The sequence below is a fragment of the Ctenopharyngodon idella genome, chromosome 13 (assembly GCF_019924925.1).
Source record: "Ctenopharyngodon idella isolate HZGC_01 chromosome 13, HZGC01, whole genome shotgun sequence".
Taxonomy (NCBI): Eukaryota; Metazoa; Chordata; class Actinopteri; order Cypriniformes; family Xenocyprididae; genus Ctenopharyngodon; species Ctenopharyngodon idella.
This window is the reverse complement of record NC_067232.1, coordinates 319,861-332,796: the sequence shown is the minus strand read 5'-3', so window position 1 is coordinate 332,796 and position 12,936 is coordinate 319,861. Positions and strand designations below refer to the sequence as shown.

The window sequence follows — 12,936 nt, the reverse complement described above, 5'->3', positions numbered from 1 at the left end:
ACAGTGCATTCATAATTACACACATGCATACTTTATAGAATATCCTTTTTTAACTGTCGAGAAGCAGGTTCATCATCAAAGGTGATATATGATCTAACAGAATGCAACATTAGATACACTGTATGTTCCTTTAGAGCAACTTTACTCCTGAATTTGTTAGCAACAAATTTGAATTTCATGAGAATTCTGCTGAATGTGTATCTACTAAATAACAACCTGAATGAGTAGACTGACTATAAAAGACAGTTTATGCTAATGCACACTTATAGCACCCATTTTGGCAATGCTGAGATTGTAATGCATACTTGTATTATAAACTGCCTTCGAACACATTTCAGAAAATTTCCATCTACACTTGACATCATGCATTTGGGTTCATTGCGTACTCATGCATTATTCTAAGCCATTTTGTAGTATAAACAGTAAAAGTAATGTGTTCACACTGAAAATTTTAACAAAAAAATGTGCACTTTTAACTGGTTGATGCACTTATTTAACTGAAAAAATGAAGCGTGGAATGTTGTACACCTTATGCACTCAACAGTCGCAGCTTTACTTAGTTAGCCAAATGGGAGGGGCTATCTATCAGACTCTGATGGATGACAAAATAACATTTTATACCTCATATATAAGTGCATAGTACATCATTTGGGATGCAACTTATAATTTGGGCCTTATAGTCCTTGTTCAAACAAAAACAAACTCTTGGCAGAAATGCAATGCTACACATGGCTAGCACACTGGGGAAGCATATTCTCATTAGCCTGTGCACTGTGTATGAAAATTTAATTTCGGAATTTTATCAAGTCTGTTTCAAGGTTTTTCCTCCAAGTGTCCTGTTTTGTGACATAATTGCATTGTTGATCATGACTAATTGGAAGGGAAGTAATGAGAAAACAGAAAGAGTGAGGCAGAAACAGGAGAGGAAGAGAGAAAAAAAGCTCTGTTTACACATGTGACAGAGCTGTGCCCACCTGTGAGAGGAGGGAGATATGGAGAAATCTCCTTTTTCTGTCTGTCTTACGGCTTATTTACACCCACGTGCATTAGAGAGAGAGAGAGAGAAACCTCCTTCGCCCCCGCAGCTGAGGATGAGTCAGAGCCTTTCTTCTCCATTGTCTCTTTTCATTCTCTCACTCTCTATGTCCCATGTCTGCAATCACTGCTCCTCTATTAGCTCTTTAATTTCATCACCACCTCTCTTCGGCTGTTAAATAATTCTATTTCCTCAATCATGCCCCTTTCCTTTTTTTAAAAGTAATATTTCACCAAAAATGAAAATTCTGTCATCATTTCTTTACCCTCAAGTTGTTCTAAACCCATACGGCTTTCTTAATTTTGGAGAGGCTGCTCATTGCAGAGCAAACGGGTGGAGCCTGACATTGTCCAACCACACCCTAACCCTAGCCATAACCCTATCGCTACACATAACTCCACCCGTTAGGTTAAGAGAGGAGGAGCTGGACATCATATGGATCTGCAGTGAGCACCACTTGTTATTTTGTGGATCACAGAAGGGTTAGGATTTATTGAAATACATTTATTAATTATCATTATCTTGGATGCTCTTCTACATACTCTATAATGAAAGTGAATGATGACTGGAGCGTTTGCACTTCAAAAATCATGAAAAGCACCATAAAAGCATCGTATAAAGTTGTCCTCCGGTGTAAAATATATTTAAAGAATCGGAATATAGCGAGCAAATTGTATGAGTTAACTTTATATTGCTTTCCATGCCTGTTTTGGAGCTCGACAGCTCCAGTCTCCATTCACTTTTATAGTGTGAAAAAGAGCAGCTTGAACATTCCGCAAAGTATCTTTTTTTACGTTCTACGGAAGAAAGTCATACAGGTTTCGAACCACATGAGAACTTAAGGTTATTGATGATTATTGAAATTTCTATTTCAGGTGAACGACCCCTTTAAGTGGAAGGTCAGTAGGGTCTGACTATGTGTTATTTCAGGTCACCTCAGCTTTCAGCAATTACTCAGGTGTTTTTCCATACCATATTGTCTTTCCCCTAGAGCAGCTGTGCATTGTGGGAGACATCTGGCTGGCTGCTCCAGAGACTGGTGTCCAATATGACCTCTCCAGCTCCCATTCGTCCCCACAAACTAGAGCAACTCTGATTATGTAATTGTCTGCATGCCTCGTCTTCCACTCATTCAGATTCTCACTCTCCTCCTTTCATCTCTCTCTTTTATTATCTCTCTGTCCTTCCCTCCTTCTCCTGAATGCATGATTGCAGTGTATCATCAGTCTCATAGGGTTGACTTTCCAGAGACGCATCACACCACCCCTGTCCAACAATACACTCCTGAATCATCTGTTACTGTGCTGCTGTGACCATCTGGTCCTGTTTCAATTATCCCTGTTCCTTAGAGAGGACTTTGAATGAAACATACTGGCTAAAAAACAAAGGCCAAACAATCTATATATAAAAAACAACAACAACTTTATTGATTATATGAAGAATATGCTAATAGATCAGATCAATATGCTTTATGAAATATCTGTACTATTATGCAATATATGCTACCCTTTTTCCTTTTTTTCCCCTGTGGCTTTCCAGAGGCTTAGAAATTATAAAATTTGTGTGGAGGGGATTATAACTCTTATCAGTATGACTCATGAATATTAATTAGGTGACATAATGCTCATCCAGTAGTCATAACCGATTTGCTGAAAATCAGCCAAATTAGGATTACTGCTTACTGATTCAATCAAATGCTGATATAACCGGCTGGCAGAAGCTGCACTATGGTGTAATTTGAAAAGCACAGATTTTAAGAAATACATTCAATATAATTTTAATTCAAATCCACTTGTTTTACTGAATTAATCTGAACATTAGTGACATTGTTTAGTGTTGTTGGGAATGTCTATAATATCTCTTGTGGTCATGTTTACATCGGTTTGGTCGTTTTCCAATCTGTTGAGGTTACAAGCAATTGCATTTTTCTTAGTTCAGTCAACACACAGAAAGTTGGTTTGTGACTGCAAAACAAAAAGCAATGTTAAGGTTTGCTGTAACCGTGGAGATGAGACATTGAATCTCAACCCAACTGCACAGAAAATTAGGGGGTAAACTGCTTAAAGACCCGCTGAAGTGTCTTGGAACGCGCAGCATTATTCAATGTGTTGACGTGATTTCAACTGAAACAGGAAGACAGGGCGATATATTGAACAGCCCGGCCCCTTTTTTTAAAATCGCCAATAGCGTTTCGATTTTATTACAGCTCGGCCAGAGCCGTTAAACTCAGTAATAGCGTTTATCCTCCTAATCTCCTCTATATCACTTTAAAATATAGCATTCTGTGCAGAATTTAAATGGGTCCCATACCTTTCGTGGTCTAAGCTGACTTGTGGATATGATCCGCTCTGTGCTCTCGTGTCCCTGGGCCAGGCAGACTGTGCTCACGCTGCGGCGGTTCACGTTATACTAACGCAAAAACGGACTTCATTCGCGTCAATGGAAAGCATATTTACACTGTCTGAATCGTTCCCTATCCCCTATATAGTGCACTATGTGCACTTTACCATGTAGAAACTAGTAAATGTGTGAATAAATGACCGATTTCAGCCGAGGCTTCAGTGTCTGTTGATAGTGTAGGAAGGGGCGGGACTACAAATTCTAGAGAGCATTTGACTGGACAGAAGATTTGATGAGACGCTGAAGTGCGATGTGATGTCATGAAAATCCAAGATCCATTTTAGCAGAAGTGAGAGACTGTAAGTTTTGAATGCTTATATCTCCTAAATGCTAATTTTGTCATTGTTTTGGAACACATCAGCTTATTCATAACATTAAGGCTAACATATTCATACTAAAAGCTAAAAAAATTAAATTTTGATTTCAGGGGGACTTTAAGGTGGTTCTTGCCAAAGAATAAAAGATAGAGATGGATGGATGAATGGATGGCTGTACTGCCAAAGCTCTTTCTCTGTCTGACAGGAATAAAGGCAGCGATAAATGACAGGCCTGCAACAAAGTACCTCTGGATGATGGCGACTGACTCCACCTCACTCTTTCTCCTCTTTCTCTCTGCTAGACTCCGGAAAACCCTGCCAGGAGGTGACACAACTTTAATGGCAGAGAGGGCAAGGCTCACTTGAGTGCGGTTAGAGGTTAGAGCCATGCTCATGAAGGGGCAGTGTTAGCCTGGGGTTAAGCAGGAAGAGCTCCTTCTGGGCAAATAAAGGTTCAGACACGAGCAGAGCCCTGAACTGGATTAAAGTATAAATGAACGGGGTTTTTGCCAAAACAGGCTTGCGCAGGAAATAAAAAAAAAATATTTCTTTATTGTTGATGTGTTGTTTTGCAATGATAAGAGAATATCTTGACCTTCTGATAACATAACCAACTGCATCACCTACGGTTTGAAATTCAATTCCAAGACTTAATGTCTCCTTACAATTAAATAAAAGAAGTAATTAAGTAAATAAAATTTAAAGCTGCAGTCCTTAAGTTTTGCCTCTTTGTCGCCATCTCTGTTTAAAACCTGCAATTGCAGTTAGTTGCGGAATTATCATTTTACATGGGTTGTGCATCGGCCTTGGCTCCTCAGCGTGGATGAATCTAATGTTTTGAGGAATGTAGGCCATCAGTCAAAGCACTGGTGTGGATACTGTACTTCGGAATAACAGATACTACGTCTTGGAAGTACAACTAAAATAATAAGTTTCACCGGAAAATGTCATCTGAACAAATAAGTAACATGTCTGCCACTTTTGTTCTGACCAACTGAAAAAAAAAAAAGAGTTCTACAATAAATCTAATGTTGATTAAATCTAATTGGATCACATCAACCATGCAAATTAATATTATTATTGTTATACTTTGTTCTCAAATTGTTAATGTTAACATCAGCATTGCGTGACTACGTGTATTTAGTGTGTATTACCGTGCGTTCACACCGCCGCTGGCAAGAGCGTCAAAGTGACAGGAAGTCATTCATTTTCAATGTGAGCCAGCGGCGAGCTCCGGCGAGAGCGGCGCGGCGCGTCTTAGACGGTGAGAGCGTCGAGAAGAGTTGAAGTCAGGTCAACTTTATGGTAATGAGCTATGACGCGGTTCAGCAGCAACCAATCAGAATGTAGAGGTCCTCTCTTGAGAGGATTCCGATTGGTTGTCGCAACTTTTCATTTACTTTGACCCTCCTGCCAGCGGCGGTTTGAACGCACAGTACAGCGTTGATGGCAGGGCAGCCAGGGCGAATTTTGACGCTCTCGCCGGCGGCGGTGTGAACGCACAGTTAGCGTTATCTAATTTGCATTATTTACCCAATGAACCATTAAAATGTCTTATCTGTCCAGCAGAAAAAAAGCAATCTCTGTGTCCATTTTAAACCCGTTAAAAACACAGTTCACACCACCTTTCAAAAGTCCTGCCGATATTTTTATTCTTGTTTTCACACGGGTCTGGTCGCATTCCCTTTTTTGCTGTTAGCCACTTCAAAGTCCGAAGTCTTTTTTTACTATTGGTGATTCACCAGTTGTCGATGATGATGGTCGTCTTTACCATTCTTGATTACAATCCGCCATCAAAATGACAAGCTTAATTATTACAGCTTGCGCAATAATTGATTTTGGATCATTTTTAACCAAAAACAGTTACAGACTGCAGTTTTAAATAAGTAAATAAAAGCTTAAAAAAGAAATTTCATACACCTGCAATACAACATGCTTTTTTATGACTCAAAAAACAATACCAAATTATCCTGTGGGGTACTTAACATTTCTAGATTATCAACTCAAGTCAAAAGATGATCAGCATCAGCATCTGTCAGCATTTCTAAATCATCCAAGACAACTACATCTCTGTCTCTGGCTGAGGTAATCAGAATTTTCCAGACCAGCCTATCAAACGTTTCTCTAAGCTATTTCCTGAATCAAAACGCATCGCTGCATTACACACCACTAAAGCAACATCATCAGTCTTTCCCTCAGGTTTTCAAACCAAGTGCAATGTGATTCTTTTATACATCAAGGTAAAAAATCATTTTACTTCAGTTTCATCATCTTAATGGTGGTGAAATGACAGTTTCCTCTGTAACTTCAAACACACAAGCCCTATTTGAATGAGACCAGTGACCCTGAGAAGATTCAATAAATGTTTGTTTCATAGACGTTAACGTGTGATTTTAAATAGGTTTGTGTTTTCTCACACAATGTGAAACTACAAAGCAACTGCAGAAAAAAAACACCTCAGAGATCCTTAGAAAAATCTAATCCTGTCCAGATAGAAACATCTGTGATAGCATTTTATTTTTCCCCTTCACTTCTTTTCATTTATTTCAAACACTGAATATTGTAAATAAAGCTGAAGTGGTGGGACTGGAGGGATGGTGGGGTGGGCCGTGGTGCAGAAGCTAGCGTTTGACATCACACACTGTCATTTTGTGACATTTAAAGGGTACAAAAAGGGATACTCACGAAATCCTGTAGAGCAGAGAGGCAAGGCAGACAAAAAGGAGAGAGAAAGATAGACAGAATGCTTAGATAACAACCACATTTGAAGAAAGTGTGTGTGGTCATCATGTACTTGTCGGCTCTCTGAGTCAGTTTGACAGTAAATGTCACTAAATGAATGTGTGTTAGTGGCGAGACACCTGTTGTGCCATCTGTACTTGAGGTCAACATAGGGCTCAAACTTTTGTGTGTGTGTGTGTGTGTGTGTCTGTGAGAGAGATGAAGTGAGTACTCACGCCTGCATGGTCGTGGTAGCAGTCTGAAAGCTGAACATGTTCTCTTTAGGGAACCAACTGTTATCGTCTGGTTAGAAACAGACATATAGGGACCACATTAGTATGGTTTAAATGATGCATCTGAATGTATGAATTGTGTCAAACTGAACAAACATATACAGTGGCCCCAAAAAGTTTTTGGATTTGTAAGCCACACTCAGTAGGAATGTAGGAATTTCACTGCACTAGACAACACAATATCAAAGCAAATTAGTGCCCAAATAACTAAGGCTGGGTAAACAATATCGATTTCTCGATTTTAATTGATTCTCATTTTTACGAACCGATATCGATTCTTAAATCCCAAGAATCGATTAGTCTAGTCTGTTTTCAGTTGATGAACGAACAGAACATGTAGCGTGCCTCCCATCCAATAAATCGCAATAATCTTTGTGCTTTGTTACTTTTGATATGTAGCAAAGTCTCAGATTTCAAATGACGTCCATCTTATTATGAGATTCAAAAAATAAATACCGTTTTGGTGCTGTTTAATGTGACGTGACAGATCGCTGTAGCTCCTCAGTTAAAGAGAAGCGGCAGCACGGAGCGCATGTGAACATCCTCTCCTCCGCTTTAATACCAGTTACAGCGCGAAATAAACATGGCTAAACATCTGAAGGTATGTTAAAATATACAGTACAGCTTACCGAAATCCATATCATGTCTCGTGTAATAGCTCAATCAGTGTTTCAACCTCGGAAAGACGTCAATAAAACAGCTTGTCATGTAACGTCACATTTACCTCAGAAAAACAAATTCAGTGACCATAAACTCATAGTCAGCTAGAACAATGAACTCTAGAAAGCAGCATTCTGATAAATATAACTATGCACCGTTACATATTCATTATAATGTTCTTCAATATTTAATCCATGTTTGAATAAATCAGTTATGACAGCCACGATTTAAATGTTTATATTTAAAAAAAACAAAAAAAAAAAACGAATTGGAGTAGAAATATGATTATGTAATTCTAAACTTTATTTATTATAAAAAAAAAACATAATTGAGTGTAATTTAAGTCTTTGTATATAAATAAGTTAATTTTAACCTTCAATATTATAGTAAAGTAGTACCAACTGACTCCCATGTGTAGTTTACAGCATTAGTTGAGATTTTTTTCCTCTAGAAAATTTGCCATGTACTGTAACTGATATACTACATCCAAAATAATCGATATTGAATCAAATCGAAATCGTAATCGAATCAAATCGCAAGCATGTGAATAGAAATCAAATCGAATCGTGAAAATTGTGTCAATACCCAGGCCTACAAATTACTATTGTTGGCTATTTTTGCTATTACTATTTTTATTTCTATTACTATTGCTATTTTATAATAAATGCAAAAAACTGTTTATGTTACAGATATGTCTATCTGCTGATTCAAGACTACTGGAAAACTACCTGCTTAACTTGATGCTGAAAGGTTCTAACTTTGCTCAAAGTTAGTAAGCTATTCCATAACACAGTATTTAAGAATTACAATGGCTGTACTTAAAGGGTTAGTTCACCCAAAAATGAAAATGATGTCATTAATTACTCACCCTCATGTCGTTCTACACCCGTAAGACCTTTGTTCATCTTCAGAACACAAATTAAGATATTTTTGATGAAATCCGATGACTCAGTGAGGCCTCTATTGCCAGCAATGTCACCGAACCTCTCAAGATCCAGAAAGGTACTCAAAACATATTTAAAACAGTTCATGTGTGTACAGCGGTTCTACCTTAATATTATAAAGCAACGAGAATACTTTTTGTGCGCCAAAAAAAAATATGAACGAAGGTCTTACGGGTGTAGAATGACATGAGGGTGAGTAATAAATGACATTATTTACATTTTTGGGTGAACTAACCCTTTAATACTTAGGTATTTCTCCGAGGTGTATATAATAAAGGACGTGAAATAATTGCCTAATATTAACTCTACTTTGGTGCTGCAAGGATACTGCACAACGCCACGATAACCGACCTTCTCATCTAAGCTGCCTCAGCGATTAAATAGTCAATGTCAAAATGTTTGAGATCAAATCAAATTAGATGGGATTTATGTTAACAGAAGCTGCAGAGCTGAGTGCAAATTGCAACAATGATTCAGTTAACAGCCATAAGGTGTGAGATAAGATGCAAGTATAGCTAAAACATTTAATATTTGACAGCTTTTTTTACGATTGAAATCCGACAGAAATAATCAGGAATGCAAACTAATAAACTTGCAATTTCGCCATTTTGAATTTAAAATATACAAAGTTCTGGCATGAAACTCTAGATGGCACAGGCTGATAGGTTCTTAACTCATTTGGTAGTGATCATATCATTAGCGCAGCTGATTGGTTGCTGTGGTATCAGTGGCCAATGAGCATGCTGCTCAACATTCAAATACTTGTCATTGTTCGCTGTCAGCAGTCTGCAGCTCGGGTTTATTTAATGTACGTTATATGTGCAGCAGCAGCATGTCTTACATTCTCACAGCAATGTCTGTGAATGTATTGGCAGTAGCAAGTCTCTGTACTTGCTCTGCAGCAGCAGCAATAATCAACAGCAGCAGCAGCGTAGCAGATCTATTCTGCCAAGACATTACATTGCCATATCCATTACCATGCCAATCTCTCAGAGAGTTGTCATGACAGAAATATAATTTATGTAATTTAATTCGTAACTATCAATGAAAGATAACGAAGCCATTTTCATCACATTAGGCATTAGATTAATAATAAATGTGCATGAATGAATTTAATAAACATAGTTACCTAGCTTTCCTGGTAGCCTCATTGTCTAAGAAAATTATTCATAAAACATATGAATATCAGTTGACCCAATGTTTACTTTTTTCACTGACACGAATGAAAATATTTCAATCAAAGCTCAGCTTTGGGAAGGGAAGAGACACAGGGAAAGATGAGGGAAACTGAGAGAACAAAGAAAGACAGAAGGTGATGGAGATCAGAGAGGAAGAGCAGGTATTGACAAATAATTTACGCTACTGCCCACTAACATGGTTTTAAAGCTATTGTTATCCAATTTTTTGGCCTTCAAACATCTTAAAATGTAGGTAGCATGCCCCCGAACCCCCCATCAAGTTCAAGTTTGGGACCTCTGTATTTATAAAACCCTGCATTCAAACATTAATTTAAGTGTAGTTTAGCATCCAAATACTTTTTGGGGCCACTGTGTGCAGATTCACCAGCAACAACACACACATGGTCCACTCCACAGAGGGAGAGAGCACAAAAGAGACACACAGGAGAGAAGAGAGAGACACAGGAGAGCGGGAAAAATACAGACCACGGCACATCGAACACATCGACGCCCCCTATTGTTGGCTGAATCCCACCCCTTCCCCTCGGCCAGAACCTCTCTCTCTTTCTCTCTCTTGCCGCTCTCCCCCTCTCACCTCGCTCCAGCCCAGTCATGCGGTCCACACTGCACATCCGCTCTAGTGGTGGCCGGCGCTGCTTGCCTGCCTCTCGGGTGCTGCTTTCCAGGTCCAGGGAGCCTTGGCTGCGTGATGGAGCCCCAGAACAGGACTCACACGCCAGGCCACATTCCTTTCCCTCCCCCCAGCCACGAATGTTGTGTGCGCTGACTGAGCTCTGCAGAGGCTGGGAAAGGTGGTGGTGGTGTGCCCCGTGCTGATGGTGCGACGTTCCAGCACTAGAGATGTGCTGGTGGGGGTTGGTTCCGCCATTTCCGCCTCCACTGATGTTGCCATGATGGTGGTTACCATGATGGTGGTTGCCGTGATGGTGGTTGCCGCTCCCGCTCACACTCCCGCTCCCGCTTCCGCTTCCATGGTGGTGGTGGTGCTGAGTCGGAGAAGATGAGTTGGAGGACGTAGAGGGCTGGGCATGACACGCCTCCCGTCCCCCTTTCAAGACCTCAAGCTCCAGGTTCTCCTTGCTTCCCCGGCTGGTTCCCAGCATGCCGCTCTCTCCAGTGATGGTATAGACCCGAGCAGGCTGCAGGGCACACTCCACACACTTCTGCTGGTCCTCCTCTGCTGAGAAGCTGCGCTCTAGGGACAGCCGGCTCTTGGAGGAAGTCGTCGGAGGTGGTGGTTCCAGGAGGCCCACGGCAGGGTTAATCAAGCTGGGGTCGGCGCTGACGGCGATGCAGCTGTGAAAGTTGTTGTTTTGAGCACACAGGCTGTCTGGGGAATCAGAGTCGTGGCCAACGAGGGTGTCAGACAGTAAGTGATCTTCAAATCAAACATTAGGACAGATGCCGAGAGAAAGAAAGAGGAACAAGTGAGAAACAGCAAAAGATGCACAGAGAAAGAGACAGATGAGGCAACACACGCTACATTAAGAAGTGGTTTCTCATGAAACATGAACACGCCTGGAGTCTGAGAACATCACAGGCTCTAAACGGACCAGAAAAAAGAAGAGCAGAGAGAAACCGCAGAAAGAAAGAGGAATGGAGATATCTGACCTGATCCGTGGTTCTCAGGATGGGTGTGAAGGTACTCTCCAAATGCACGAGCTGCTCTGCAAAGAAACACACACGCACTGGTCATTGGCAGGTCCAGATTGCGAATACAGTCACAGCTGAAGGATGGTGTTAGGCACGACGTGCTGTGAAGTCACGAGGAAATGACTCGGTTCTATTAATGAATCGTTCAAAAAGACTCCAAAACCAAGTACAGGATTTAATCAATCTGATGAATCTTTCAACAAATGAACTCACTAATTCAGACAGAACAGTTTGAGTACTTTGAGTTTTTTTTTCCTACTATGGAAGTCATTGGCTACCGTCAACTGTTTGATCACCAACATTCTTTAAAATATCTTCTTTTGTGTTCAACAGAAGAAAAAAACTCATACAGGTTTGGAACAACATGACATGAGGGTGTGTAAATGATGACAGAATTTTCCTTTTTGGGTGAACTGTCCCTTTAAGGTTTCTGAAACTTTAAAGGGTTAGTTCAACCCAAAAATGAAAATTCTGTCATTAATTACTCACCCTCATGACGTTCCACACCCGTAAGACCTTCGTTCATCTTCGGAACACAAATTAAGATATTTTTAATAAAATCCAATGGCTCAGTGAGGCCTCCATTGCCGGCAAGATAATTAACACTTTCAGATGCCCAGAAAGCTACTAAAGACATATTTAAAACAGTTCATGTGACAACCTTAATGTTATGAAGGGACGAGAATACTTTTTGTGTGCCAAAAAACCCCCCCAAAAAGTAAGTCTAGTGATGGGCGATTTTAAAACACTGCTTCATGAAGCTTCAAAGCTTTACGAATCTTTTGTTTCGAATCAGTGGTTCGGAGCATGTATCAAACAGCCAAAGTCACGTGATTTCAGTAAACGAGGCTTCGTTACTTCATAAGTGTTTGGAAATGTTTTAAACATTTCAAAGGTTCACCACTGGGGGGCATGACTTTGGCAGTTTGATACACGCTCCGAACCACTGATTCAAAAAAGATTTGTAAAGCTTCGGAGCTTCATGAAGCAGTGTTTTGCAATCGCCCATCACTAGATATTGTTGAATAAAGTCATTACTTTTTTTTTTTTTTTTGGCGCACAAAAAGTATTCTCGTCGCTTCGTAACATTAAGGTTGAACCACTGTAGGTTGAACCATTGAACTGTTTTAAATGTGTCTTTAGTGGCTTTCTGGACATCTGAAAGTGTTAATTATCTCACTGAGCCATCGGATTTTATTAAAAATATCTTAATTTGTGTTCCGAAGATGAACGAAGGTCTTTGGAACGATATGAGGGTGAGTAATTAATGACAGAATTTTCATTTTTGGGTGAACTAAACCTTTAATTAGTATCATTACTGACTGATAGCTCATATGACAATGTATAGGTAGAAATACACATTTAAAAAAAATATATATATATAATAACAAAAAGTAGAAAAGTCTAGTACTCTCATCTCTGTTTAACAGATTTCACCATATGAAATCCATTCTGCAGAATTCCAAGATTTTCTCCCAAAATCAGCTTAGTCATCAGGCTACAAAACCACTGAAGCATCACACAGTGTAATCCAGCACAGCATAAGCCATTGACCCTGTCAGCAGCTGATCATATTTAACATTTACTGCAATCCTTTCATTACTTAAATCCTATTTAAATGAATTGAGCCCATCGTGATGCCTTTTATGAAAGAACTTCAAAAGCATACAAGCAAGCATTAAAGTCAACTTGCACTCTAAAACATGCATACAG

General features: G+C 39.7%; 1 protein-coding gene across 7 annotated transcripts in view; it reads right to left on the bottom strand.

The window, feature by feature from the left end:
• The window catches only part of LOC127525244 (NMDA receptor synaptonuclear signaling and neuronal migration factor-like), a 48,984-nt gene that overhangs the window by 21,166 nt on the left and 14,882 nt on the right, over positions 1-12,936 (bottom strand). For 2 of the 7 annotated variants that reach the window (XM_051917661.1, XM_051917656.1), the window contains exons 2-4: positions 11,182-11,237; positions 10,145-10,948; positions 6,711-6,777 (exon numbers count right to left, since the gene is read on the bottom strand). In XM_051917661.1, the coding sequence (XP_051773621.1) occupies positions 6,711-6,777; positions 10,145-10,948; positions 11,182-11,237 (927 nt within the window). Of the gene's footprint in view, positions 1-3,999; positions 4,069-6,438; positions 6,445-6,710; positions 6,778-10,144; positions 10,949-11,181; positions 11,238-12,936 lie in introns of all 7 variants that reach the window. The other 5 variants (XM_051917662.1, XM_051917659.1, XM_051917658.1 and 2 more) reach the window with 5 other exon arrangements.